The 26,598-nt window shown below is 48.1% G+C and overlaps 1 protein-coding gene across 2 annotated transcripts; it reads left to right on the forward strand.

The window, feature by feature from the left end:
• The first annotated feature begins 329 nt into the window (after positions 1 to 329).
• BRD8 (bromodomain containing 8) lies at positions 330 to 25,405 on the forward strand. 2 transcript variants are annotated; one of them, XM_086758599.1, is made up of 27 exons: positions 330 to 418; positions 807 to 903; positions 1,576 to 1,645; positions 2,645 to 2,694; positions 3,758 to 3,880; positions 4,025 to 4,105; positions 4,572 to 4,636; positions 5,352 to 5,488; positions 5,923 to 6,138; positions 7,395 to 7,539; positions 8,731 to 8,940; positions 9,360 to 9,640; positions 10,142 to 10,597; positions 10,955 to 11,048; positions 11,259 to 11,305; positions 11,672 to 11,886; positions 12,196 to 12,288; positions 12,477 to 12,545; positions 13,266 to 13,443; positions 14,099 to 14,203; positions 15,066 to 15,110; positions 20,622 to 20,906; positions 21,308 to 21,511; positions 22,820 to 22,965; positions 23,627 to 23,713; positions 24,138 to 24,206; positions 25,171 to 25,405. In XM_086758599.1, exons 1-27 carry the CDS (start codon positions 400 to 402, stop codon positions 25,403 to 25,405), a joined length of 3,822 nt encoding a protein of 1,273 aa, XP_086614725.1. In that variant the 5' UTR covers positions 330 to 399. The 2 variants fall into 2 exon arrangements, with proteins under 2 accessions (XP_086614725.1, XP_086614724.1); XM_086758598.1 differs by lacking the exons at positions 20,622 to 20,906; positions 21,308 to 21,511; positions 22,820 to 22,965; ... (1 more) ...; positions 24,138 to 24,206; positions 25,171 to 25,405 and adding an exon at positions 16,256 to 16,673.
• The last annotated feature ends 1,193 nt before the right edge of the window (positions 25,406 to 26,598 follow it).

Below are 26,598 nucleotides of genomic sequence, written 5' to 3' on the forward strand. Positions count from 1 at the left end.
ACCCCTTCAGCCACCCCTCACCTTAGCAGACCCCTATAAAGTCGTCGTCCGTCGGTCCGTCCGTCCGTCCGTCCCCCCCACCGACCGGACCCCGGCCGCCCGCTCCCCGCACAGAACCGGTCCGCTCCGGCCCCGCCGCCTCGCGCACACCTCGCGTCCGCGCGACGCCTACTGTTGGGCTTTCAAACCTCGCCGCCCGCCCGCTCCGCCAATGGGAGCCCGCGCCGGCGCGGCCGCCAATCAGCGCCCGCCGTGAGGCAGGCAGGGGAGGGACCCGAGCGCTCGGCCGTCCACTCGCCCGGGGACGGCTAGGGACGCGCGCGCGCGCGCGCGCGCGCGCGCTTCCCGGCGGGCTTTGCGCACGGCTCCGGCCCGCCTCCTTCGGGCCGGGCGGGGAAGATGGCGGCGGGGACGGGCAGTGAGTGCAGGGCCCGTCGGGAGAGGCGGCGGGGAGCGGGTGGGCGGCAGCCAGGGAGCGGCGGCAGCGGAGCTGGGGCGGGAAGAGGGCAAGGGAACGGCCTGAGGGGAGCCGAGCGGTTCCGAAGGGAGGGGGTGGGGCCAACGGAGCCCGGGAGGGGCGGGGCTACGGTTGGTGCGGGGGCGGGGTTACCGCCGCGGGGGGCGGGGTTACCGCCGCAGGGGGGCGGGGTTACCGCCGCGGGGGCGGGGTTACCGCCGCGGGGGCGGGGTTACCGCCGCGGGGGCGGGGTTACCGCCGCGGGGGCGGGGTTACCGCCGCGGGGGCGGGGTTCGCGGCGCGGTGCGGGGGGAGGCGGGTCCCTGTACCCCTGCCCCTCTCCCGGCAGAGCACAAGCTGCTGAGCGCCGGCCCCACGGAGCCCTGGTCCATCCGCGAGAAGCTCTGCCTGGCCTCGTCCGTCATGCGCAGCGGCGACCAGAACTGGTAAGGGAGCGGGGCGAGGCGGGGGCCGAGCTGGGCCGGTGCCGCCCGGCCTTTGGGTGCAGGCAGGCACTGGGCTCCCTGGGGCAAAGCACGGGCTATGCGCTCTGCTGCTGCGTGGCCTTTCACCGCGCTGGCTCATTGTACGACAGCTAGTCATTAACACCTCTGCTTTCTGTCCAGAGCAAAGGTGGGGATATTAAAGATGACAGTTTTAGAGGTGTACCTTGACAGTCTTTGCTTCTTCTGTAACTACTGTAAAAAAAAAAAAAAAACAGAAGCGTGTTAATGACAAAGAGTGACATGTTCACGAATTGGAAGAGGTGAGTTGTGGTCAAGAAGGATGTTTGATAATAGATTCCTGTGCATAGCTTCTGAACTTGTGGCTCTGTTTTGCTGCCTTTTTCACCTTGTAAGGTTTTTGTGGAAATGTGATGGTGTCATCAGGAGTTAGAAACTCGCTTATCAAAGCAAGGGAGTGAAGCTGTTGTTTATTAGGAGCAGCCAGATATTTTTGAGTCCACAGTCTATACTTGAGTAATTCCCAAACACAACAACTCATTGGCAAGTTTGTTGTGTTTGTGGGGGCTATTCAAGACAGGGCAGCATCTTCTCTCTGCTTCTTGGATGGGGAAGAAAGTAAGTTGGTGGTGACTCAACATTTCTCTCCTGCAGGGTTTCAGTCAGCAGAGCTATCAAACCTTTTGCAGAGCCAGGACGCCCACCTGACTGGTTTTCCCAAAAGGTAAGATACTGAGATTTGAATCTTGGAAAAAGTGAATTCTGAATGGGTATGTAAGACAGCTGCCTAAGATAATGTATTTGTTGTTTTAAATCAGTTTTATTTAAATCAGATTAAATACTATTTCCTGTTTCTGAAATTAAATTTGAGCTTACAGTACAGTTGGATAAAGTTATAGGAAAAGACAAGGATGATCAAAGACATGAAACAACTTCCTTGTAAGGGATGGCTGAGTAGGGTACAACCCTTCAACGTAGAAAAGAGATGAGTAACGGGAGGTACGACAGATGTCTGTATAATCAGAAGTGGCGTAAAGTTGAGGATGAATACGGATTAGTTGGTAGTGCTTTGTCCAGTAGAAGATTTAGAGGCTATTAAGTTAGACTAACAGAGGCGGGTTCAAAGCAAACTTAAAGAAATTGTTCTGCACCAGGCATGTAATTAAGCTGTGGAATTCCTTGCCCCAGGAGTTTATGGATGCCTGTGTATTTTGGTGTGTCCTGCTGTTCGGGCAAGCACCTGGGGTTTTTGTTGTATAAGGGACAGAAAGAGATTAAGAGAATCAGGGGAGGAGAAGTTGGGGTTTTTATGTTGCTTACTGTTTCTGTTTCCGTTAAGCTATGAAACTGTCCTTGATACAGTGTTATTTTGTCTTTTCCATTGAAATATTTTTTGTTCATGTTCACAGATGGAAACATTACAGCTGCAGTTTTTATAATCATGCTTGCTTGCTTTGATTTCTGAATTGTGAGTTGGGAGCATCTGTTCTTTAGTTTTGTTTTGGAGATCAGCCTGGGCAGTGCTAGAGTAAGAGTGGATATGCTTCCTCACTTTGAGCTACGCTACATTATAGCCATGGGGGAAACTCTGGAGAAGACTGTCAGATATGTTCGTGAAGTGTTAGACCTGTGAAGTCGGAGTTAGTGCCCTGTAGGCTTTGTTGATAGGGATTTGCTGTTGCTTACTCTTCAGCATCCTCTGACTTTCTTTGTTTCTTCTTAGCACTGTGCATCCCAGTATTCAGAGCTCTTGGAGACTACAGAGACCCCTAAGTGAGTACAAAGTCTGAAGGAAGTGCAATTTGGAGTAATTTTGAGTGGACTTGTCGGTTCTTACAGCAAAGGACTTGATAGTGCTCCTCCCGGAAAGAGCATACTGGAATGAGGAAATTCAGTTGTGATAGCTGGCTTGGGTGGACAGTGGGATCAGGGTATGGCACATGGGGGAGACTGGCAAGCCCAAGACAGTTCTTAGAACATGCTTCCCATATCTCTTTGTCTTGTCTCCTTTTTTTCATAAGACTGAAGTATTTCAGTATTACATGGTTCTAAAACTGGTCACTGTGTACTTCTTTAGTGACTTCTTTGTGCCTCTGCTGTTACAAAACATGACAGGGTAACAGGGGCCTCTTTGCCACAGCTCCATTTGCAAGAGTTCCAGTATATGTTTAGGGACTTAATGCAGCAAAAAGAAACATTTATTTGGCTGGAATAAAACGCTACATGTTAGTCTTACTGATTAGAAGCTTAACACATAAAATATCATTCAGAATAGGGGTAGAAAAGGCAGCAGTAGTGAGAAGGGGAAACATTTTGTGATTGTCTCTATTTTGCAGTGATTTCTCATCAATGCTATCACTACAGCTTTGTGGTCTCAGATATTTGTCGCTCCTAACTCCAGGCATTTTGGTTTGGGACCTCACATTAAATTAAAGGCAGAATATTTGAAAGCAGTATTTGTGGTAGTGCTGAATGATCTTCAGCACTAGAGTTGCAAAGGACTTAGTAGAGTTATCGAGGAAAAAAAATAGTGAGAATCTTCTCAGAAGTGGAATGATAGTGTTGTTTTATTTTTTTTTAGATTGAGAATTTGCAGTGGGCTTGCATCTTTGATCTATTCCTAAAGTCTTTAACACTGGATGCATTTAAGAATTAGATAAACTTTTCAGAAGAGATTGTTTGAACTTTGTGTTGTCCAATATCATTTAAGGGAAATTGGAAGAAGTTTATTTTCTTTGTGCATGTGTGTGTCAGGACACGGGTGGCTGCCATTTATGAAAGGAGAACTGGAGTTTTCTGTCTTTCATGTCTGAACACTTTTTGTTTTATTCTGTAGGAGAAAACGTGGTGAGAAGGGAGAGGTTGTAGAAACTGTGGAAGATGTTATTGTGCGGAAACTGACTGCAGAACGAGTTGAGGAGTTGAAGAAAATTATTAAAGAAACACAGGAAAAATACAGGTGAGTGGCAGAGGTGTTCAGCTGTAGGGCACCTGAGAGTCCTGTCTTGAAAAAGTGGCCTAAGTGGATTGTTGCTTGGGGTGAAAATGCTGCTTAGGTCATATTGTTCGGAAATAAGTAAGAAAGAAGATTTTCTGATTACAGGCAACTCAAGAAGGATGCAGAGCTGATCCAGGCCGGACACATGGATAACAGACTGGAGGAGCTGTGCAATGAGATTATGATGTGGGTTATTTAATTATTTCCACATTATCCTTTCTTCTGAGATTGTAGTTGCCTGATGCTGTGTGTTTGTCAGACTTCTCTTGCTCTGCGTACTTTAGGTTAAGAGAAACCGGGCAGCTGGCCAGATGCTTTGGCCTCTGAGGATGAACTTAGTTAGACTGGGGGGCGCCAGCTTGTGTGGGACATCGTTTGGAGTTTCTCAGTGAAGAGCTTGGTGATGGCTTGCAGTGTTATGCTTGCCTCCTCCGTTTTAATAACCGGCTGGAAGTGAAATTTCCTGCCAAGTGGGTCGGTCTCTGAATGGCCTCTGACTCTACGTCGCTCCTCAGAAGAATTGAACCTGAGTCCACAGAGGCAATTCATTGTTGTCTGGAAATAATGGGGTGGGGGTCAGTAAGCTGATTGTGGAGGAGGACCTAAGTCAAATGGGACACTTTGTGACACTAGGTTTTGGTTCTGATTACAGAAAGAAAAAAATGGAGGAGGAGGAGGCAGAAGTCAAGAGGAAGGCTACAGATGCTGCTTATCAGGGTAAGCTGGAAATGAGCTTAGTTACTTCTCCTCAGAGAGAGATGGATATATTCATAGGAACATTTGGAAAATACTTAAGTCTTGTTAAGACCTTTTCAGGAGGACTTCCTTGGCCCTAAAGTTGGAGGGAAAGGTTGTATTCTCTTTCCAGCACTATATTTGTAACAGGACAAAATGCAGAGACTTCTGAGAAAGGAACAAGTTCTGTAGAAAAGATTTATCTAAGAGGAAGCAGGATTAACAAGGAGCCTTCTGTTAGGATGTCAGGCTTTTCTCTCCTTTAGTTTTCCCTATAGAATCATAGAATCATAGAATGGTTAGAGTTGGAAGGGACCTTCAAAGCCCACCCAGTCCAACCCCCCTGCAAGGAGCAGTGACATCCCTGACTAGATCAGGTTGCTCAGAGCCTCATCCAGCCTGGCCTTTTACTGTTGTCTGAAGACAAAAGGAAGAGAGATTTATTCGGGATGTTTAATTAATTTATAACTCTTGGGGCAATTCGGTGAACTAACCTACTAGTGGTGGGAGGCAAATCTGAAATTAAAGTGCATTACCTAATGCTGGTATTGTTTGTGAACTGAGCCTGGTGTGGTGCAAGAAATTACTACAATATAAATTGTTTTCTTAGGGTTTGTTAGGATATAGTCAGAGGTAACTCTCCGGGACTGTCCAACATGGAGTCATGGAATCTCACTTTTTTTCTGTTCTCTTCCAGCTCGTCAGGCCATTAAGAATCCACCACGACGCTTAACGGGTGTGATGGTTCGCTCCCCTGCAGGCTCAACCTCCCCAGGAGGAGACTATGCTTTAGGAGATCTGTCTCAGCCCGCTGTGGATGAGTCCAGTCCGGGGGTAAGGATCCCTCTCATGGTAAGAGGGAAAGACTGGCCTGGGACATGGGGCTCTGCGTCCATCATGGAAAAGGAGCCTGCGGACAATCCCATGCCTTGTTTTGCAGATTTTTTGCTGTGGTAGTGCTGTAGTGTGGCTGATGTACAGTGCTGCTCGAGATATGTGTCCTCTTCCATGTCTGTGATGATCAGGTGCCTGGATCAAAGGCTGTGTAAGGGCGTCAGTGGGTTGGCCAGGCAGTCTTCTGTGTGTGCCTGGGAAATGGCACTACAGGGCAGGGAAAGGGTGAAAGCATATGCCTGGAGTAGGTGTAGCGAGTGAATGGAGTAGGTGTCTGTGGTGTGCTGGATCAATGCTCTTGGGGGAAGAAGCAAGTGGGGCTAGTCCGTGTGGTGGAGTGTGGCTTTGAACAGTGTGGTTTTTCTCTTTCTCAGGTCACTCCAGGGACATTGCCCAGCACCCCAGTTGCCTCCTTCATTGGAATCCCTGACACCCCTCCAGGCTCTGCTCCCCTGGATGCCCCCATGACCCCAGTCACTGATGATTCACCCCAGAAAAAGATGCTAGGACAAAAAGCAACTCCGCCTCCTTCCCCTCTGCTCTCAGAGCTGCTGAAGAAAGGCAGTCTCCTGCCCACAAGCCCCAGGCTGGTATGGAGCTCTCTGCTCATATATACAAGCACACAAACAATTTGCTCCAGACTCTTCCCACTGAAAAAGGGGGAACTCCAAAGGCTTTTTAAAAACATACAGTTTTTGTGAGAGTCCCAATAGAAGTGATATCTGAGAGACACGATGACCCCATGAGCCAAGAGGTGGGACCCTTTCCCAGCAGTACTGTGGGTACAAGACTGCAGGCATCATTCAGCACATAGGACTGGCTATCTCCCTTCAGTTGTAAGGAGTTGGAGTTTCAGGCTTTGCTAGAGGAAATTGTTCTCCCTCGCGGAGGGAGCATGTTAGTCAGCATCATCCCAGTCAGCCTCCATGGAGGTGTTCTGGACAATTTCTGCTTTGAACTCACAATTCTTGAGTTTCAATATTTGTAATGGGTCTTAGCGTAGGAGTAGGGAGTCCTTTAATGGGATTTATGACCAATATTTAAGTGCTTCAGTTTTCTTCTAATTGTAGACAGTTACTAAAATCACTGTGATGACGGCCCACTTCTGGTGTTAGTGACTCTGGAATTCTTAGGAAGGCAGCCATTGCTGATGTTGTTCAGAGCCCAGTCTGAAAATAGCAGCCATCAGGCTGCCAGTGGCACGGATTCCCCGTGTTAGTGCTTGTGTGATGGAACAGGTGTATTGCTGTTGACTTTCTTTTTTTAATAATCAGACTTGGGGTCTTTTCTGTTTGTTAGCTTGGGTAAATGTTCCACGCGTTCTGTGTTTGCAAGGTGCAATGCAACTTAGGGTGGAGCGAGGAAAGGTAACAGCTGTGGAAGACGGGTTTTTTTTGTATCGACAGGACTGGTTTACATCTGCTTTTACACACAGGTTTAATCTGTGACTTTATTATAGAGTTACTTTCCATCTTGGTGCTTCGGTTTCCCTCAGCTCAAAGTAAGGGCTAATTCTGTGCCATCTCAGGGGGTAGAGAGACTGGTATCTGTAAAGGATTGTGAGGTCCTTGAGTAGAGGAACTAAGGTAGAGCAAGTGATGTATTTGGCCTAACTTCAAAGGAAGGTGGCACTGCAGCTGTATTGTAGCTGAAGAACAACGACTAATTTCAGATTGTCGTGTTCTGCACTTGCGTAAGGGGCCTCAGGCAGGGACTAGACTGGACAGAGTCCAGAAGAAATGCTGAGACAGAAAATGATGGACATGCTCACGGAAGTGCTTATCTGGCAGAGAATCACTGGTGTGATGATATCTCCAGGAACTTCAGTTGTGTCCTCCTTTGGCAGGTCGGTGAAAACGAAATGGCAGTGGCTTCTGGTCACATGAACAGCTCAGGAGTCCTGCTGGAGGTAGGAAGCGTCCTTCCAGTGCTGCACAGTGGGGAAATGCAGTCGGCACCTGGTGCTGTCCCTGCATCTCCTGCTGCTTCAGGTAACTTGGGACTTTCCCTGTACAGTTCTCCCTTCAGATGTACCTTCAGACTATTCTATGAATTCTCTTTGGAGAGAGATGAAGCACATGTAGCCTGGCTGGTTTTGGGGCTTCTTTATGAGTTGTATTCCCATGTCTGAACGCTTGTCCCTCTCACCCCTACGTTTTTTTAAGAACACCCTGATCCTTACAGAAGAAACAAGTGCCTTGGTATAAAATGACTGAAACAATTAGACTGGGTTCGATCCTGGTCCATGCGGTCTAGTTTTCTGGTTTTGACGCCAGCTAATACCAGGCATTTCAGTGTAGAAAGCAAAGGCTAATTGCCAGGGAGTTGAAGAAAAAATGGTCTAGTATCTGATTCCCAGTGTGTCAAACTGCAGCTCCCTGTAAATCTGGAGAACTCATGTGTCTTGCCTCTGCTTTAGCTTAGAGATCTGTTGAGGATTAGACCTCAGAGGACTGTGAGCTCCAGAGTAAGTTCCACAAAGCGAGGGGTGGGAGGGACAGTGCAAGAATCTTTACATTGGGCCTTGCCAGAACAACATGTGTAAGGGGAAGTTTCTTCTCGGCTCATGCTAACCAGTGGTTTAGTCACATCGCCTTCAACTTGAGGATTTATGCCATTCATTCATATATAATTCCCTGTGAATAATCTCACTTCCCTTATCCACGTCTGTTCTTTAGGACTTCTTAATTTGGTCCAGACAGTTCACTAAATTCAAACTGGAAGTTACAGCTAACATGAGTGGCAACCTTTGATATAAGAGGAATTCTCCAGGAAAGACCTGCAAAGAGATCCCCTCTGCTCCCTTCCAGCTCCTGTGATGACTGTTTGTCTTGGCTTACCTTGTGTGGCTCTCTCAGCACTGTTTTTCAGATTTCCCGTGATTGTATTGAGATGAGCCTTTGGAAGGGCATCTCTCTGCATGTGTGGCTTAGCCTGTCCAGTCCTTACATTGAACACAGTGTCCTGTAGTCTGCATGATTCTGACTTAGACTGCGCACACAAAGGAGTAATGCATTTTTGGTGCAGGTTCTCCGTGTAGCTTTTGGGACAGTTTATAGGTACCTCTCAGTGTCTTTTCCCAGAAGGAGCCACCAGATGGTGAAGAGCCCAATGATGGCTTTGTGGACTTCAGTGGTGGCTTGCTTCTTGCTCATGTGCTTTTCCCTTCTGCTCTCTGTTAGGTGCTCCTACGCTTTCCCGGCTTTTAGAAGCTGGTCCTGCACAGTTCACCTCACCTCTTGCTTCCTTCTCCGCTGTTGCCAGCGAACCTCCAGCTAAGCTCCTGCCACCCCCAGTAGAGCCTGTGTCTCAGGCAACCATTGTCATGATGCCCACGCTGTCAGCACCATCCGTTGTGCCACCAGCTGCAGCTCCAGAAAGCGTAGCCACAGGTGCGTTCCTGAACTACGCACTCGTAGGCGGTGCACGGCTTGAAAACAGAAATTCCCTTGGGATCAGCACCCAGCAAGCTCTCAGCTGGCCTTTTATCACCTCAGACTCGCCATCCTTGATAAAAGGATGGTTACGGCTGGGTTTTGGAGTAAACAGATGGTTTTAAACAGGATTTGCTGGGTGAGGGTGGGGGTGATAATGGTATGTTGCTGGGTTGTGATTCAAGGGCTGGAATCTTACTTTGTCTCTACTGTGGGAAAGCAAACCCTTATTTGTCTTTTGTTTTTCTAAGACATGCTGTTGTGGGTGGACCTGGGATACTTGCGGTCGGTGCTTGGTCTTATCCACTGCAGTATTTGTTTATGTGGGCTTGACTTCTTCAGATTGGTCCCTGATTGTCGCTCTCATCCTTGTGCAGTGAGCCAGCCAGAAGCCTGTGTTTCCATGGAGGCAGTGTCTGATTCCCATACCGTGACAGTGTCCATGGACAGCAGTGAAATATCCATGATCATTGATTCCATCAAGAAAGAGTGCCTAGGTTCTGGGGCTGGCAGCACTGCAGGGTCTTCCAAAGATCACTGCATGGATGGGAAAGAAGACCTGGATTTGGCTGAGAAAATGGATATCGCAGTATCCTATACGGGGGAAGAACTAGACTTCGATACTGTTGGAAATATTATAGCCATCATTGAGGACAAGGTAAACAGACAAAGCAGAGTGCCAGTGCCTTTTGCTCCATGTCCAGTTAGGTTAATCTCAACTGATTACTGTTTACCAATTTAGTTAGTTTAAACAAGCAAGAAATAACTATTCCAAAATGCACATTCTCACCATGGTTGTCCAGATCAATAGGAAGTGGCCCTGTGACACCAGTGGTGCTAGTCTGCCACAGTTAGCCTGGTGGTCCTCTTCAGAGTGCGGAAAGAAGTGTCTTCCTTCCTCATGTTGGGTTGGGTTTGGGTCACATCTCTGGCAGACAAATGAGCACTGCTTGCAGTACACTTTCCGAGAGTGCTGTATTTCTGAAACTGAAGCTCCAGGGGAGACTCCACAGGGAGTGATATGAGTCTGGCTGCAAAAGGCAACTTTGTAATCCCAGTACACTGGTTTTCCATAGTTTTCTTGTTACCAAATAACATGAATTTTATTTTAATCCCTCTTTCTGACCTTCATGGCTGTGTGTTTGTTTTGGCAATAAAGGTAGATGACCACCCTGAAGTCCTGGATGCAGCAGTTGTTGAAGCTGCTCTATCTTCTTTCTGCGAAGATACTGATGACCCTCAGACCCTGCCTGGCCCATGGGAACACTCAATTCGTCAGGAGCATGAGAAACAGGCCCAGATACCCCAAGTGTCTGTGACTGTGAAGCAGGAGAGACTGGAGTGTGAGGAGCCAGAGGCAAAGGGAATTCGAGAGCTAATGGGCATTGGTGAGCTGGGATCAGAAATAAAGACAGAACCTGCTGAGCAGGAGCACAGTCAGCTGGGCCCTGAGGAAACCATACCAGCAACTGCAAGAGTGACGGAAACACCAGAGCTTAGGAGTCAAGAGATAGAAGAGGATCAAAGAGCAGCTATAGCAGCAGGAGAGACTTCTGAAATCGAGATCGAGTCAGCCAAGGGAGAAGACGCAGTGCATAATACAGTGAAGACAGAGGTATGTGAGCAGTGAGGCTGTCTGGAACTGGTGTGGGGAAGGAAAGAAGCAGTTGTGGCAGGTAGGAGAGAAGTTTAGAGGAAGGATGACTGCTGGGTTGAAGGTGACCCTTCAATGAATGTAACTGACTGTTTTCTTGAGAGTCGTGCTGCTGATCTGTTCGATCTGCAGAGACGCTCTCTGCTGTAGGCAGTACCTTTGTGTATCTCCCCCCGCCCACGTGCAGAACTGCTGTTGGGAAGGTGTTCAGTGAACTTCATTGCCTTGAGTTAGGTTAGGGTGAGTGAGATGTGCCCACACCTTCACTGAAGTAAGCTGACACAAACATCTAGATTTGTGCATTTCTCTTCCCTCCAGACCCCACCTGATGATGATTCATCCCCTCCACAAGTCCCAAATGTGAGTGAAGACTCCTCACAGGCTGATGTTCAGCACAAATTTGAGCTGTCAGGTAACTTAATTCAGCTAGGAAATCTTTTACGTGCAACATTATTAGCTGGATAGTTGTCAGTGATCTGGTTCAGGTTTTTTGGGGAGGAGGGAGAAAAGGTATGTGTAGGAATAGTGGTAATTACTGCAGGACAGTAGGCATTCATGCAGGAGCTTTTGTAGGACCGACTGCTTTGGAGAATCAACCTTTCTGCTTTTCTTTCTTTCACAGAGTCAATGAAGGAGGAGGCCCAGGCCCTGTTTAGGAGTCAGATGAAGGTAATTCTCAATTAGTTTGAGTCATCTTGAGTTTATGAGTAACATCTCACTGCTGCTAATTCACGACTCCCATCTGCTGAAAAGCAAAACTTGTGTTCAGCTTTCTGCACTGAGAAGGGGGCAGCCTGCAGTTGGAGCTAAAGGGGAGGTTGCTTCAGGCGCTGTAACGCTCTGTGTGTATGTGTGTTTCTGTGTCTGCAGGGGGAGGCAGGGCAGGATAGAGTGACTAGGATTTTGTGGAAGTGCGTGTACAGTTGTCAGCAGCTGTAGCAAGAAGATCGCTTTGCTTGCTGAACCATAGCTGCTTTGAAAGCTCTGAGTTGCTGCTGTAGCTGGCTGTGCAGACTCATGAACTCTCTGTTTCAGGATGGGCAGGGTGAAGAGGATGATGAGGATGGTGCCAGTGAGGCTGCCAGTTTGGAGGAACCCAAAGAAGAAGATCAGGGTGAGGGATATCTATCAGAGATGGATAACGAGCCCCCCGTGAGTGAGAGCGATGATGGCTTCAGTGTCCATAATGCACCTTTACAGTCTCACACGCTAGCCGACTCCATCCCCAGCAGCCCTGCCTCCTCACAGTTGTGAGTATCAGTGAAGCTCTCAGGCGCACAGGTGCAAATCCCAGGCTATTTTGTGGAGGGTTGCATAGGATTCTCATTTCTGTTTTGCTGACTGAGGGGGTCTGAAGGGGGAATTTGTTGATGATTTGCTTGGTTCTCCTTGCGTACAAGTGCACGTGTGCAGATGGCACTACAGTACCAGGTCCCATTTTTTTCTTTCCATCTTTGGCACAGATTAGCGTAGGCATGTCAAAGGCAAAATAACCGTAAGGTTTCTGCTCCAAGGCAGTACGCAGACTCCTGAAGGAAGTTCTATTATTTTCTTCCCAGCTCAGTGTGTAGTGAGGACCAGGAAGCAATACAGGCCCAGAAGATCTGGAAGAAAGCCATCATGCTAGTTTGGAGAGCAGCAGCTAATCACAGGTGAGTTTGATGTCTTGAGAACTGGCAGAAAGTGACTAATACTAGACAAGTCTCCACTCTCCCATCTCGGAGGCCTTGGTACCGGGAGATGATGAATCATTGTTACTGGTAGCAGACAAATAAACATGAGAGTATGAAACAAATATTTATTGGCAAGGATAGGGCACTAAGTGAATTCCTCTCCACAGGTACGCCAATGTCTTCCTACAGCCTGTAACTGATGATATAGCACCAGGCTACCACAGTATTGTGCAGAGGTGAGTTTCAGCAATCTTCTGTTGTTAGAACTCTGTACATTTGCATATTTGTGTAGGGATTTCTGGTAGGAACGATGTAGTTTTTGGCTGCCATGCAGACTGCAAGAAGATTATTTTTTTTCTGGCATGATTCAGTCAGAAAGAGGTTTCCCCAAGAAAAGGGTCGTCTTCAGTAACAGATACATGTCTTTACGCAGCCCTGTCTTTGAATGAAATACACTGACTTACACAGAACATTTTTTATCAGTAAGGTGGTATGTGACTGATTTGCTTCTCCCATTTTCTATCCAAGGGTAGGATTTAATCTTTGAGATTCCAAATATCTATCTTCTTTAATCAGCATTTTTTACTGTCACAAATAGTCTGCTCTTCTGGAAGAATTACCACAATCCCCTGCTAGCCCCCGCAGTGTCTCCTAAACAATTCAGTGGCTGCAGCTCTAGCTCTTTAGTGTCTCTTTCAGCGATGCCTGGAAAAGGCAAATGCCTGTCTTGAGGCACGTGTCACACCATTGTTATCGTTCATGGTAACTGCTGGACAGCTTGTGTCTTCTGACCCAAGGCCTTGGTACTCAGGAACGCAGCCTGTGTGGAGGAGAACCTATTTGGCTGAATTAAATAATGTAACATTAAATATGTCACAGACCCAGGGGTGTTTGCAAAACAGTGGGGAAAGAGTTAAGTATTTCTCCTTGCTATTTTGACTGCATTTCTTTCACAGGCCAATGGATTTATCTACCATCAAAAAGAACATTGAGAATGGGCTGATACGAACCACAGCTGAGTTCCAGCGTGATATTATGCTGATGTTTCAAAATGCAGTTATGTACAACAGCTCTGACCATGATGTGTACCACATGGCTGTGGAGATGCAGCGAGATGTCCTGGAGCAGATCCAGGTAAAGTTCTGAGCTGAGGCCAGGGCAGGACAGAGCATCTGCCTTGGTCCGTAGCTGTGGGAAAGACTTCTGGGTGCAAGACCAGTTTCACTCAGCGTCTTTGGATGAAGTAGTCCCATCTTTCCCTGCATCTCTCTTATGCTAGCTCGTGTGTTTATGGTGAGCTAGATTGTGGACAAGTTAAAACTAACGCAGCAAAAATGCTTTTTTAGGTTCAGCCCAGACCAATTTAAAATCTCGTTTCCTTCAGGGAAATGCTTAGGCCAGCAATAACCAGGGTGTGGTTCGGGAGCAGAAACAAGCAACAAGTATGGTGAATGACAGGGGACGCGATTGCTTCTTTTGGTGGCTGTGCTGGTTTATGTTGGTGCAAAGTGTACATTAAACTGTCTTGTGAATATATGCCATTTAAAATTTCTTGTGAAGTAGGATGTCCCAACTGGCAGGGCTAACAGAGTTTAAACTGGGGTTTTATAGTTCCTTAGGACTTGTGGCTTCTGAGGTAAATGGGGGAACTTATTCTGAGCAGCAGACAAGGAACTGAAACTGCCTCTGACCCAATCATTCCTAGTCTGTGGTTTGTGATAGTTAACTGGCATACAGTAACTGAGCCTGTTTTGCCTGAGAATTTTAACAGTGTGTGGTTTTCTTGCAGCAATTTCTGGCCACGCAACTGATCATGCAAACATCGGAGTCAGGGATCAGCGCAAAGAGCCTGCGTGGGCGAGACTCCACTCGCAAGCAAGATGCTTCAGAGAAGGTGAGAATGCTGCACCTTGTGAAAGGGCACTTGGTGTCTTTTGAAGCATCCAAAGATACTGCATGAAGTTCCCATACCAGAGTTGGACAGAATGTTTTTTGAGATTGCAATAGCTCCAGCACCTTCATGTGAACAAATTTTTCTTCGAAGGAATCAATTGATTAGATTTCAGCTCTGGAGCTGCGCATCATCCCAGAGGCGGGTCTCATGAGTTTTTCTGTAATCCCAATAGTTCTATTCCCTGTTTTTAAAAACGGGTGATGAAAACTGCAGGGAAATGAAGAGAGTATTGGAAGAGGCGTGATACGGCTGGAAGGTGAAGGTGTAGAGAATTGGAAGACTAGACCCTGCTGTGTTCTTCACTTCCTAGTCAGATCTTTAGAACCACGGAATCACTCCTGTGTGTTTTACTGGTTTGCTGTGTAAAACACACCAGAGAAATTTTAACTTCTGCACTGATCTAAACAAATAGCAGTGTAGGTTTGTTTGGGTTTTTTTTCTTCTGTAAAGACACATCCATACTTGACTAAGTGATCTCAAGTGCTCTCAGCTGGTGCACACAACATTGTGAGGGCAAGGACTGCCTGCTTAGTTCTAGTGGCTACTGCACAGTGCAGAAATGGTTTGGTAGACCAAGCCTTGCCATGGCCAAGGAGGGAATATCCCTTTCCTAGCATTCTGACTCTTGCAGTATCCCTCTTTTGTCCATTTTTATGTTCTTGCTGCATAAGACTAATGCCACGCGGGAAGGGGAGTGGGGCACGTGTTCCTCTATGCTCGTGTGTGGGCTCAGTGCTTCTGTGTGGTGTGTGCATTTCCGAATCTGGTATCTGATAAGTCCTTCTGTTTGGCCTTTTAACAGGACAGTGTCCCAATGGGCTCTCCTGCCTTCCTTCTCTCTCTCTTTGTAAGTATTGAAAGGCTCCAGCAGGTACAGCAGTACTGCTGGCAGTGTGCTCTGCTCCTTGTCTGGGTGATCACTGCACTGTCACAACATCCTTAGCACTGTAGCGGTGTGTGTTAAACTTAGGGGCTGTACAACCATGATTATTGGAGAAGAAACGTCTCAGTCCCTTATTCTCAGCGTGGGTGAGTGGGAGGGGCTTCGGTCTTTTCTTCTGGTTCCAAGTGTTCTTGTTTTGTCATCTGCCTTTGCTTTTTTCCATACCTTCTCTCCTGCTTTCTTTCCATGTAAGTGGGAAGACAGACCAAGTGGTGCAGTAGTATAGTTGTTACTGCTCTCATGTTTATACAGCTGCCCCTTCCACGCGTTCGAGACAGCACAAAGGGTCTTGGGAAAGTGAGGAGTCAGCTGTGTACTCCTTTTATCATTCATGGTCCAGAAACAAATAAGATACGCTGTAGAAATACCTTGTTCTGTGCCTGTGGTGATCTGGAAGTGTTTGGAAAAATATTCCCTCCGGGAAACCCCAAGTCTCTGAGTTGCGGGAAGGAGAGAGGGGAGGAAGATGGAGAGTTGTTTTTTTCTCTCGCATATATCTAAAGACAGAGGAGTACTCCAGGAGAGTCAGCATGTCAGCCAGAGGGAGAGGGCAGCGGATCAAAGGAAGCTCTCAGCTCGCCTTCTACTCCTGGAAAGGAGCTGTGCGGAGAAACTAGGGAGCTAGTGCCAGGGTCACTCAACTGGAGGAGCACTTCCCATAGGGATCAGCAGCTGCTAAGGTAGGTTAGTCAGCAGTTTCCTCTTCCCATCTTAAGAGCCAAGCTAGAATCTGCCGCTTAGGAGAAAGCCTGCACTGTACAGGCTCCAAAAGCCATCTCTCTGGGCGAGAGCCTTGTTGCCTCTCTCTGCCCTGGCTGCCAGCTGTACACAGAGATGCTGCAAATCCCAGCACCTGTGCTGTGTCCAGAGTGAATTTTAGGTAGGTCTGCAGGCAGGCCTCCCCATGCCTCCTTAGGACAGCTTCCCTTCTGTTTGGAAGGCATGAAAAGTTGTTAACCAGATGCACAATTCCGTACCTCCCCAAGTGCTGGAGGAGGTGTTTTGTGTTTAGGGTTGCATAACTCTCGTTTTCTTTGCCTTGTGACTAGGATGGAGGCACCAGAGGGCGTCGCTGTGCTATCGAGGCAGACATGAAGATGAAGAAATGATGCTGCAGACAGACAGAAAATCCCAGCACCTGGCATCCAGAGCTGGAGTGCAAGCAAGATGCAGTTAACAGCTGTTGGAGGAGGAAGAAAAGCTGTAGGTCCATATCTGGGACCTGATCCATCACCTTTGCTTGCCTCTCTGGAAAGCAGTGTGTCGTCGGAATGTGTAACCCAAAGAAGCTTCCTCGGAGGGGAAGACTAGCCCTCCTGCCTGTTTTAGGGCAGTTGTCTTGGGCTTCATCAGTGTTCTGGTGTTAGCTAGCAACTGGTGGCTTGTATGTACTGTAATGTGAAGTGTACAGATTTTTACTAGTGCTGTGTAAATGTGTATGTATATTAAAGTCTGGGAACAAATCCAGTGTACGGTGTGCAGTGTACTGAGCATCACAGCTCTCTGCAGTGAGGAACTCTGGTTCTGTACAAGCGTGCATACCTGTCCTGAACGTCTGCAGATACAACTCTTCCAGGTATCTGTGCAGCACCCAGGTGTGGCAGAGCTTTGACATTAGAGACAATCCGATAATCGTGGGAGTGTCGCATAGTACGTGGATGGAGGAGAAGATTCCCTGCTTGAGTGTGTGAGAATGTGGCCCTGTTGTGTTAAAACAGGAGATGTAACCATGAGAAATTAAATACTGTAGTCTTTTTGGAGCTTTCCTTACAAGACCAGTGTGTTGAAATGTACCTTACTTTCTTTCCCCAGAGATTTGTGAAGGGTGTACTAGTCAGAGTGAAAATCTGCGATTCTAGCAGGTGTAGGCGTGCCAGTACCTGGTTTCACATCTGAGTTTGTGAACTGTTTCTCTCTACTGGAAATCACAGTTCTTTTCCTCAGCAACATGGATGCTTAACTGAGGTTTAATTTCTCTGTGACAATTTTTCAAATCACCTTATTTTCTGCTCATATGACCTGTAAGATGAAACTCGCTTATTTTCTGCCCCTATGACCTGCCAGGGGGGAGGAAAAAAAAAGTCCACCCTTCCTGATGCTTGCAGCAGCTGGGAGTGGTCTGCACTTTGTGCAGCTTCGTACAGCTTTCTGAGACACAAGTTGCAGGAAACTGAGTCATTGCGATTTAAGACCAGAGGGATTGTTACCTTCCCTTGATTTTCAAAAGTTTTGTGTTGAAATTGGTTGTGCCTGCTGTATTGAGTCTCCTGTTTGGCTTGGGTGTATTTCCACCAAGAGTCACTCTATATTTGATGCTAGAAATGTAGAATCCTTTGGTTTGCTTACTGATTAATTTTCCTTCACTGCTGAAATTGGGAACAAATTTCTCATTTGAATTTTTATGGCCTCACTTTCTAAAGATGACAGGTTGTTAAGTTCATAGCACAAAAAGTTACACGTTTATTTTGGTTTCTAGAATCATTTTAAGTTGGAAGGGATTTCTAAGCATTTATCTAGTCCAGCCTGCTGCTCAAAGCAGGGCCAGCTTCAGAGGCAGATGGGGTTGCTCAGAGCCTTGTCTGGTCAAGTTTTGAAAATCTCTCAAGGATGGAGATTCCCTAACCCCCCTGGACAACTCATTTTAGTGCTTACTCACCCTCATGGAGTAAACATTTACCATATGTCTGGTCTGAATTTCCTCTTGTACAGCTTGTCATCACTGCCTCCTTTCACTGTTGGCCACTGAGAAGAGTCTGGCTCCGTCTCCTGTGTAACCTCTCTGCTCTGTCTTTGTGCTGAAAAATTGAAGTCGCAGCATGTGGGAGGACCTTTATCATCTCCACTAGTAACTTCCTTTCATTATGGAAAGCACTGATACTCATTCCTACCCTTGGTTTCTTCTCTTAACCAGGTATTTTTCTCTCATAGAGCCTTTTCTCTTGTCCCATGACATTCTAATAGCCTTTAACGATGTTTCAGATCTTTAAAAATCTAAAATAATATTTTTTTTCCACAGAGCCCCATTGCCTCTTTCCCAATTCATCATCTCATGCTCTGACTACTAATTCTGTTCTTCCTAATACTTTGTTCTAATCTGTCTAGTGCAGAGCTCAGGCTTACTGTGCTGCGTCTCCCAGCATCCACCTTTTTACAGATAGATATGACAATCACATCTTTCTGGTTTTTCTGTGCTGCAGCTAATTTAAATAGGTTTGGTCATGTTATATGTAAGCTTCTTTAGGACTCACAAGTTAATCCCAACTGGTTCTAAGGTTTACTTTGTCCCTCAAATTGTTCTAAAACCTCCCCATTGACATTTTAATTAGAAACAGTCTCTCAGACCCATCCCAAGAGAAAGTCTCGTGTGATCTCCTCTGGCAACTGCTGATAATGATGATTAATTTGGTTTTTCCAACTGGCCCTATTTTCCGCTGAGATGTTTGGCACTGATCATGCGTCATCGCCCCTGATCATCTGGCAGCTCTCTGCTTCTGATGTTTTTGATGAGGTTTGTTGTTGTTATTTGCTTTTATGTCTTTAGCAAATTATTCTTCCATTTTTTTCTCTTTTTTTTTTTTGACTACTTTTCTGTGAAATCTACATTTCATTTATTAGAGTTCAGGCTTTTATCATTTTTCTTGTTTTGACATGTAAGTTCCTTTTAAAGGCTGTCTTTCTTATTTCTAATAACAGCTTCTTCTCATGTCAGTGAGGATTGCGCAGTGTCTGGTCTCTGCAAAGTGAACTAACTTTCCAATTTGATAATGATTCCTTGCTGGTGACTTATGTACCCAACATAATTAAGAACTGTCAGGCAGTTCTTAATTAAAAGTTGAGGTCTGTATCTTTTTGTTCCTTAATTTTTGTACAGAATTTGTGTGGAACTAAGCAGCCTGTAATTATTTCACTCATTCCTCTTGTCTTGCACTAACGCTGCTGTTCCACTCTGGTGTCTTGAGTCTTGCAAGTTTTAGTGAAACTGAACAGGAGGATTAATATCTTTTTAATCAATGCTTATGCGCAAGTTCTCTGGGCTTCCTGATTTTCAAATGCTTATCCCTCTCCACTGGAGTACAGAAAGATGATCACAAGTGATTGTATTACCCTAGGCTAAGGCTTCTCTGTTCTTCATCTGGGCTGTGGTGGCTGGTTCTGTGTGTGCGGCCAGCTCTGCTGATGGTGCAGGAAAGTGCTTTAGGCATGGGGTTACTCTGCAGATGAAATCACAGTTTGCCTGACTCCTTTAGCTGGAAGCTGAGAGCAGGTAATGTTATCTCTTACTTCATCAAATTTTATCTGCTTCCACTGAAGTTAACTTTGAAAGAGGTTTCAGAAGGACAGCCTTTCAGATCCTAGCTCAGCTTGTAAGTTCATAAAATAAGACAAGAAGTTTTCTCATTGCAAACTCAACTGATTCCTTGTTTCTCCCAGGTATGCACCGTAAGCTTTATTTGAAGCTGTGCTAGCAGTCCTGAGAATGCTAAAGGAAGTCAGTGAGAAATGTGCTTGTTCAAAACTCTGGAAAAATTAGGTTGTACATAATTAACTGAAAACTCTAAAGACACTGATAATTACTGCACAGAATTCTCCATAGGTACAGCATCCAGGCAGCTGAGTTGAGTGGCAAGACAGAGATTTTTCTAACAGTCTTTACTGTTATAACTGTGACTCTGCAAGCAGTTCCCCAGACTTAGAGAAATCGTAGTGGACGCATGCAGTAGAAGACACTTAGGCATGGACTAATGAACAGAGATAAAATGAATGGTTTCTTCCTTCTTAAGAGAATGCTCACTTTTATTTTCTGAAATGTGTAGAACTGTCCCCTGTCAGTGTGTGGCTGCGCGTGGTTATAATTCTTCTGGCTCAGGTACACAAGGTAGCACCATCCAGCTAAATCACATCTGTCAGCTCCACAATAATGTGTCTGAAGAGTTTGTAATAAGTTATTTCCAGCCTAAAAAGTTCTCAAGGGGCAGCAAAGGGAATTTCAGTGAGTTTTCCTTGGAGTCACTAGTTGTTCACAACTGTCAGCAGCTCAGGAGCCCAAGCGTGATGTGGTTTCAGCTTGCTGTTGGATGCCTTCGGCACCTTAAACGTGTAGCATCTGGCAAAGCCGCATGCTCCTAAGCAACTCAGCGTCCCCCAGGCACAGTAACGCACCGAGCCCTGGGCAAGGGAAGAGCACAGCAAAAGCACCAGAAAACCTGACATTCGGTTGCTCTGAAATGGCAGTTTGTGTTGCAGAGCTACAGCCCTGCCACGCGCTGTCAAGCGTGGGCTTGGGTGTAGGCTGCTCGCCTCACAGTCCTTCCCATGCTTTGGCTCTCTGAGTTAAGTCAGGAAATAAACTGGGCTTGGCAGTTCTGGATCAGGGTACAAAGAAATTGCTGTCTCTCTCTTCATGTTTGTTTGCAGATGGACCATACCTGGGTGTGGTGGGAGTCTGAGATGGAGTCTCCCAGCAAGTCAGAGAAGAACAGTAACTTCCAGTCTCTTCTCAGCTGGGATTCAAGCTTGGATCTGGACATGGGGAGCTGGAGGAATACTGAAGAGTTGGCCATGGGGAAGCTAGAGGAGAGCAGCCAAGAAACAGACTGTGAGCTGGAGTTCAGTGAGCCTTTCGGGGAGGATGATAGTGAAGACTACCAAAAGGCAGAGAGGACATATGAAGATGACAGTCTCCTCCAGTTCTTCTCAGAGGTAGGGCTGTTTGGATGACAGGAAAGTGGGCGGCATAGTTCAGGCCGTGCTGAAACATTAGAGTTTTCAGGGCCTCCACCATCCCTACACACAGAAACAGTCTGGAGGTGGAGCAGATGCCTCGAGTTGACTTGCTCTCTGTCCCAGCGCTAGCCCTTCCTCCCATTTAAAGCTGGTACTGCAACCAGGCAGCTGCTTTGCCAAAACACAGCTCACCCTAAAGCACAGAGATGTCAGTGAACTGACACTGTAATAATAACACACAGCTTCATCAGAAGATTTTGCAAGGATTCCTAAAAATGGAAAGGCGTTCGTGAGTGAAAGCAAAAATAGCATCTGTGCTGCTTATTTCTTCTTTCTTTTGCCTTCACAATGTGAAGCAGTACATCTCTGTGTTGCAGGTAACCCAGATGTTGGAGCCTCTCTGCATTAGCAGCACAGAATCATCACAGACTCGGTGGAATTGTTGTGGCTCTGGGCAGCAGGGTGATGGGGAAGAGGTGAGATGCCAGGAAAAGACCACAAGGTCAAGAGTCTCAGGAGCAGGGGAAGGTGAACTACACGGCCTGGCAGAAGATGAGAAAGAAGACTTCCTGGGAAGAGAGGTAGGGGAGAGGTGGTCCTAAGAGAGCTTCTGGTCCTGGATAAGAGACAAGAGACAGTGAAGGAAAATAGCTCTAGAAGAGATGGGGAAGTTGCAGGGTCTGAGTGGGGAGACAGAGACACAGAGGAGGAGACAGCAGGGAGGAGAATACAAAATAAATGTATGAGAGGAAGGATGTTTTTTATGTATGGATATGTGTCTTTATGAACAGAAAGCTTGTTATAGATCAAACCCTCAGATGTGAGTTGGAGGAATTGCTCCTTGGCAGTGTAAAGGTGACTCATGAGAGCTGGCAGTCTGCTCTCAGGTTTAAGGCAAGACTGGAGTACTTGCCATGTTCTAATTGCTGTGTTATGCAGCACACAGCTTGGCTGGTTTCAGGCCCACGTGGCTGTGATAGCAATAACCATCTGCCCCTGGAGACCGTCGTGTCTTGGAAGCAGGCACCGTCTAGCTCGGGTTTGCATCAGTCCTGTGTCTAGGGGGCTGTGGGCTCCCACCAGCCTGTGAGGTGTTGCTGGGACAGGTAACATAGCAGTGGAAGAACAGTGCCATTTTTCCACACTCACATTTGTTCCCTTGCAAACTTGGACACTAGAGACAGAAATAACTTCCAGAGTTCTCCATTTCACCTGTTCAGCCAGGACAGTGTTATTCCCACCAGTTCCCGTGCTGTTCTCCCAGTGGTCAAAGCCAAACATAGCACAGTGTGCACTTTCTTCATGAGAAGTCTGCTCCGTGCTTCAGATCCTCTGAGGATTCTCAGGTGCCGCTGCACATAATCCCACTTCTGGACTCCAAAAAGCTTCTCTCCCTGCACCTGTCACTCTCTACATTTTACTGGCAACAACAGTAACGTTCTCCTTCCTGGCTGAGTCTGTTCTCTGTCATCCTCACGTGGGAGTTTGTGAGGAAACAACCTTGTTGCACTCTAGGGGATCCTGTTATCTGTGCTTGAGCTTTAACAAGCCTGAGGGAGTCTTACCTCAGCTCCTGATTGCCCTCTCTACCTCCATGACTCTTCCCAGCAATGCAGACAGACACAACACTGGGCACCAGTCAGCTCCACAGTGTTTGTGGTTATGATCCAAGAGATTAGGCCCAGCTGTTACTGGAGTGCTGGGCAGCACAGTGCTGATCTGAATAAGGTCACACGTCATCCTCCAGAGTGACAGAGAGGAGAGCAAGCTAGCTCCCAGCTGAGACTGGATGCAGAAAAGGGATGTGTACCAGGCTGGCTTCTAGATAAAGGATTCAGGTGACAGGGTGCCATTTTAGTGATATCTCTCTTTTCTTCTGTGCTCTTCAGGACAAGACTCAAGAGGCACTTGGAGAACAAGCTTTAGAAGGGCCACGTCCACAGGAGATGACTGATCTGGCTCAGGATCAAGACAATAGTGTTAGCACCTCAGCAGCTGCCGTGCTGGACTCCGCAAGCCCTGCCAACACGCAGCTGTAAGCAGTTCAGTCTGCTTTCTTGCAGGTGCAGCGGAACAGAGTTGTTTCCCTTGTCTCACGTGGGAACAAGTGTATGGCACAGGTCACCTCCAGGAAGGCGAGATAGCCAAGGAGAACAGGAGGGAAGGGGGTAATTTGTGCTATCTCTGTGGATCTGCCAGCATTTTTGGGCATTGATCTGAAGTGAGAAGACTAGAGATTAAGAGATTAAATGGAAAATACATCTCCTCAAGGCAGCGAGGCTTTGTGTGAGCTAGGCATTGTGCTTTCTTAGGCAATGTCCAGTCAGTTCCTACGAGAGGCATTACCAGCCCACTTCAGGCAGGTGCAGGCCTGTCAGTCACATGGAGGCTCTGCCACATGCGTGATCCCCTGGGCTGCCTTTCAAAGGAAAACCATAGCCCATCGTGATCCTTCCCTTTAGAGCTGCTCAGCTCAGATCTTGTTTCTACCTGTTGCCTGGCATTTTCCTGCATTCTCGATGCTTAGTTGTGCGTTCAGATGTAGAATGCTTCCACCGTCTCACCCTGAGCGGCTTTCCACAGCTACAGCAAAGGATCTCTGCGCTTCATCCACCCGGACGTGGTGAATGCTAGCAGAATTGCCACCTCCTGCTTTGTGTCGAGTGTGATGATCTGGCAATGTATTACCTCCACAGGGTGCAGCTGAGCTGGGATAACCCCCTGCAGCATTTGCTCTTCAAAAGAACTCTATTGTCCATCTGGAAGATGATAGCCAGTCACAGGTACGTGGAGTCAAAGGGTTGGATTGACATGACTCCTGAACACATTGCCCTGACTTCCAGCTCCTGTGTCACCAGGCCTTGTCTTCCCCTCCACGACAGCCACCACATGCTGGCTTGTCTCTCCATGGCTTTGCCTCTGGCTGTCCTCGCAGCAAGAACAGCTGCGTGCTGCAAAGCTGGAGAGAACACTGCATATTTATTTCCTCTGCTTAATGTGGCAGAGCTCAAGTGTTGCTTCCTACACAGCTGGCAAAGCCAGCTTCAGTGTGGGGCTCAGCCTCCTCCCGTGCTGAGCCACTGAACACTGGCTGTTGCTAGTCAGCTGTGGCCCTCACGGCAAGCAGGGGGAGGCAAGCAGTGGTCCGTGTTGCAATGTTGTCTTTAACAGAGAGACAGAGGTCATTCTTTGTGCTTGTCCCTGTAGATACAGCAGCCCGTTCCTGAAGGCGGTGTCAGAGAAACAAGCCCCTGGGTACAGGGATGTGGTGAAGAGGTGAGTTTGTGGAGGAAGTGCTCACTAGTTGATTTCTCTCTGTTTTTTTCTGTCTTCTCTGGTTTCCAAAGGGCCAGTGGGATGGTTTCCTTCCTCCTTTTCCAGAGTTTGGCTGTCACCAGCGTCTCCTACTGACTTTTTTTTATTAAAACTCCCTTTTGGGTGATTAGAACCTGGTAGCTTGCACGGACTCTGCTGCTGATAGGAATTGTGCCTGCCCTTTGCTGGCATTGCGTGGCCAGCTCACTCCAGGCACAGTCCATGCAGCTGTAAGCTGGGGGTTTAGCTTCTGCAGCTCAGCAGTCCGTCATCCCTGTGCTGGAAGCGTGTGCCTCAGTTGATACCCTCTCCTCATCCACTGCGTGCTCCCCAAATGTTTTACTCTTGGTGGAGAAGTGGGTCATAAGAATTATTTCCCAGAGAGATTAAGGGCATTTTTCAGAGCTGAATCATGTTCTATTTTGGTCACAGTTGTCGTCTCTGCAGCCATTCATTTTCTCATTCTGTCAAAATAAGGAAAGTAATATTTATTCTCCACCATGTTCCCCATACCAGCACTGCTATTTTTGCTAGTGGCGCTATTCGATTTTAAGGGGTTTAATAGATACCTATTTTAGTAACTTTTCTTTCTCCACTAAGACCTGGACTGACTTCATGAAGAATAATTACTAGAATCCGCTCTGCTTGCTTTCTCTGGAGCTCAACATCAAATCTTTTTTAGAGGTGACTGCTAATGACCTGCCAAGGTGATTGGATAGCCAGTGTCGCATTGGCTAAACTTACTTGTCTGACTTAGAAGAAAAACATTTCTCACTCCTCCTCTTTGTCCTGAGCAATAAAATTGATTGAAAATAGCTGTGCTCTCAGGGCCACGCTGAAACAAGAATAAGCACATTCATGCAGAGCCTGAAGAATGCCTGGCTGGGGGTTGCAATTTAATTTTCCTTCTGTCCATCTTTTGTAGACCCATGGATTTAACCAGCATTAAGAGAAGACTGTCAAAGGGACACATTCAGTCCATGGTCCAGTTGCAGCGTGACCTGATGCTTATGTTCCAGAACGCGGTGATGTACAACAGCTTCGACCACCACGTGCACCACATGGCTGTGGAGATGCAGCGAGAGGTCTTGGAGGAACTGCAGCTGTTGGCTGAAGCCCTCCTGTGCTCCAGGGACAGGCAGGGGTGGGGAAGAAGGTAACAAGCCATGTCAGAGGCCTGGTTTTTTTGGGAGCAGTGTTGTCTCCCTGGTACAAGGGGTTTGCCGGGGCTCAGGGGACGTGCGGACAGGGCAGCTGCGGCCTTCGGCAGTGGCGCCTGCCAGGTTGTTGGGATAAGGAACAAAGCAGTTTCTAGGAGGGGCACCGGCAGGGAAACCTCAGTTCTTCCCTGGGAAAAGCCGCAGCATCGCCCTGCAGTGAGAAAAGTTTCCCTGGGACAAAAAAAAAAAAAAACAAGGGAGAAGATCATCGTTTGGCCAGCTGGGATGAGTCAGGGCCCAGCCCTGTGCCGGCGGCTGGCTGTACCCCGGGGCTGCAGGGGAGCTCCCTGCGGTTGCGCTGTTGGGGTTCGCACCCCAGTAAAGGCCTGTGTTGAAAACTCGTTCTCGTGTGTTTGACACCTCGGCCCCCGGTCGGTGAGGGGCGGCGGGGAGGGAGCCCCGGGGCGAGGGGAGCCCCGGAACCGTGGCCTGGGCGGGGGGGGGGGGGGGGGCGGCAGGAGGCCGGGAGCCCGTACAGGGGCGGGCGTGGGAGAGCCGCGCTTGCCATTGGCCGGCGCGGTGGGCGGGCAGCGCCGAAGGGGGTTGCCGATTGGCTGGCACAGAGGTGGTAGCTGTCAATCGTTTGTCCCGGGCAGCGCGTGCCCCGGAAGCGGCAGCGGCAGCGGCAGCGGTGCGGCCATGGCGCGGGAGAAGCAGCCGGAGGCGGCAGCGGCAGCAGCGGCGGCGGAGGGAACTCCCGAGCGTTCGTACCAGGAGCAGCTCGACTTCCTGAACCCCATCGCCCAGCCGCTCGCCTCCCGCAAGCTGACGCGCAAGCTCTACAAGTGCATCAGGAAAGGTCTGGCTGGCACCGGCGCATGGCGGGGGCGGGACCGGGACCGGGCCGTGGCGGCGCGGCCCCCTGACGCCGTGGTTCTCTTGCAGCGGCCAAGCACAAGCAGATCCGTCGCGGTGTGAAGGAGGTGCAGAAGTTCATCAACAAGGGCGAGAAGGGGTAAGCGCTGCCCCGGCCCCGCTGCCCCGGCCCGGCCCGGCCGCGCCGCTGACACGGGCTTTCCCCGCAGGATCACGGTGCTGGCCGGCGACACGCTGCCTATCGATGTTTACTGCCACCTCCCCATCATGTGCGAGGACAGGAGCCTCCCCTACGCGTACGTCCCATCCAAATCGGT

The sequence above is a fragment of the Chlamydotis macqueenii genome, chromosome 14 (genome assembly GCF_036417535.1).
Source record: "Chlamydotis macqueenii isolate bChlMac1 chromosome 14, bChlMac1.mat, whole genome shotgun sequence".
Taxonomy (NCBI): domain Eukaryota; kingdom Metazoa; phylum Chordata; class Aves; order Otidiformes; family Otididae; genus Chlamydotis; species Chlamydotis macqueenii.

Bases quoted from the DNA above. Each gene is read 5' to 3' on its own strand.
- BRD8 (XM_086758599.1), top strand. The intron at 3,881-4,024 runs GTGAGTGGCAGA...TTCTGATTACAG, and splicing joins GAAACACAGGAAAAATACAG to GCAACTCAAGAAGGATGCAG. The intron at 11,049-11,258 runs GTAACTTAATTC...TTTCTTTCACAG, and splicing joins GCACAAATTTGAGCTGTCAG to AGTCAATGAAGGAGGAGGCC.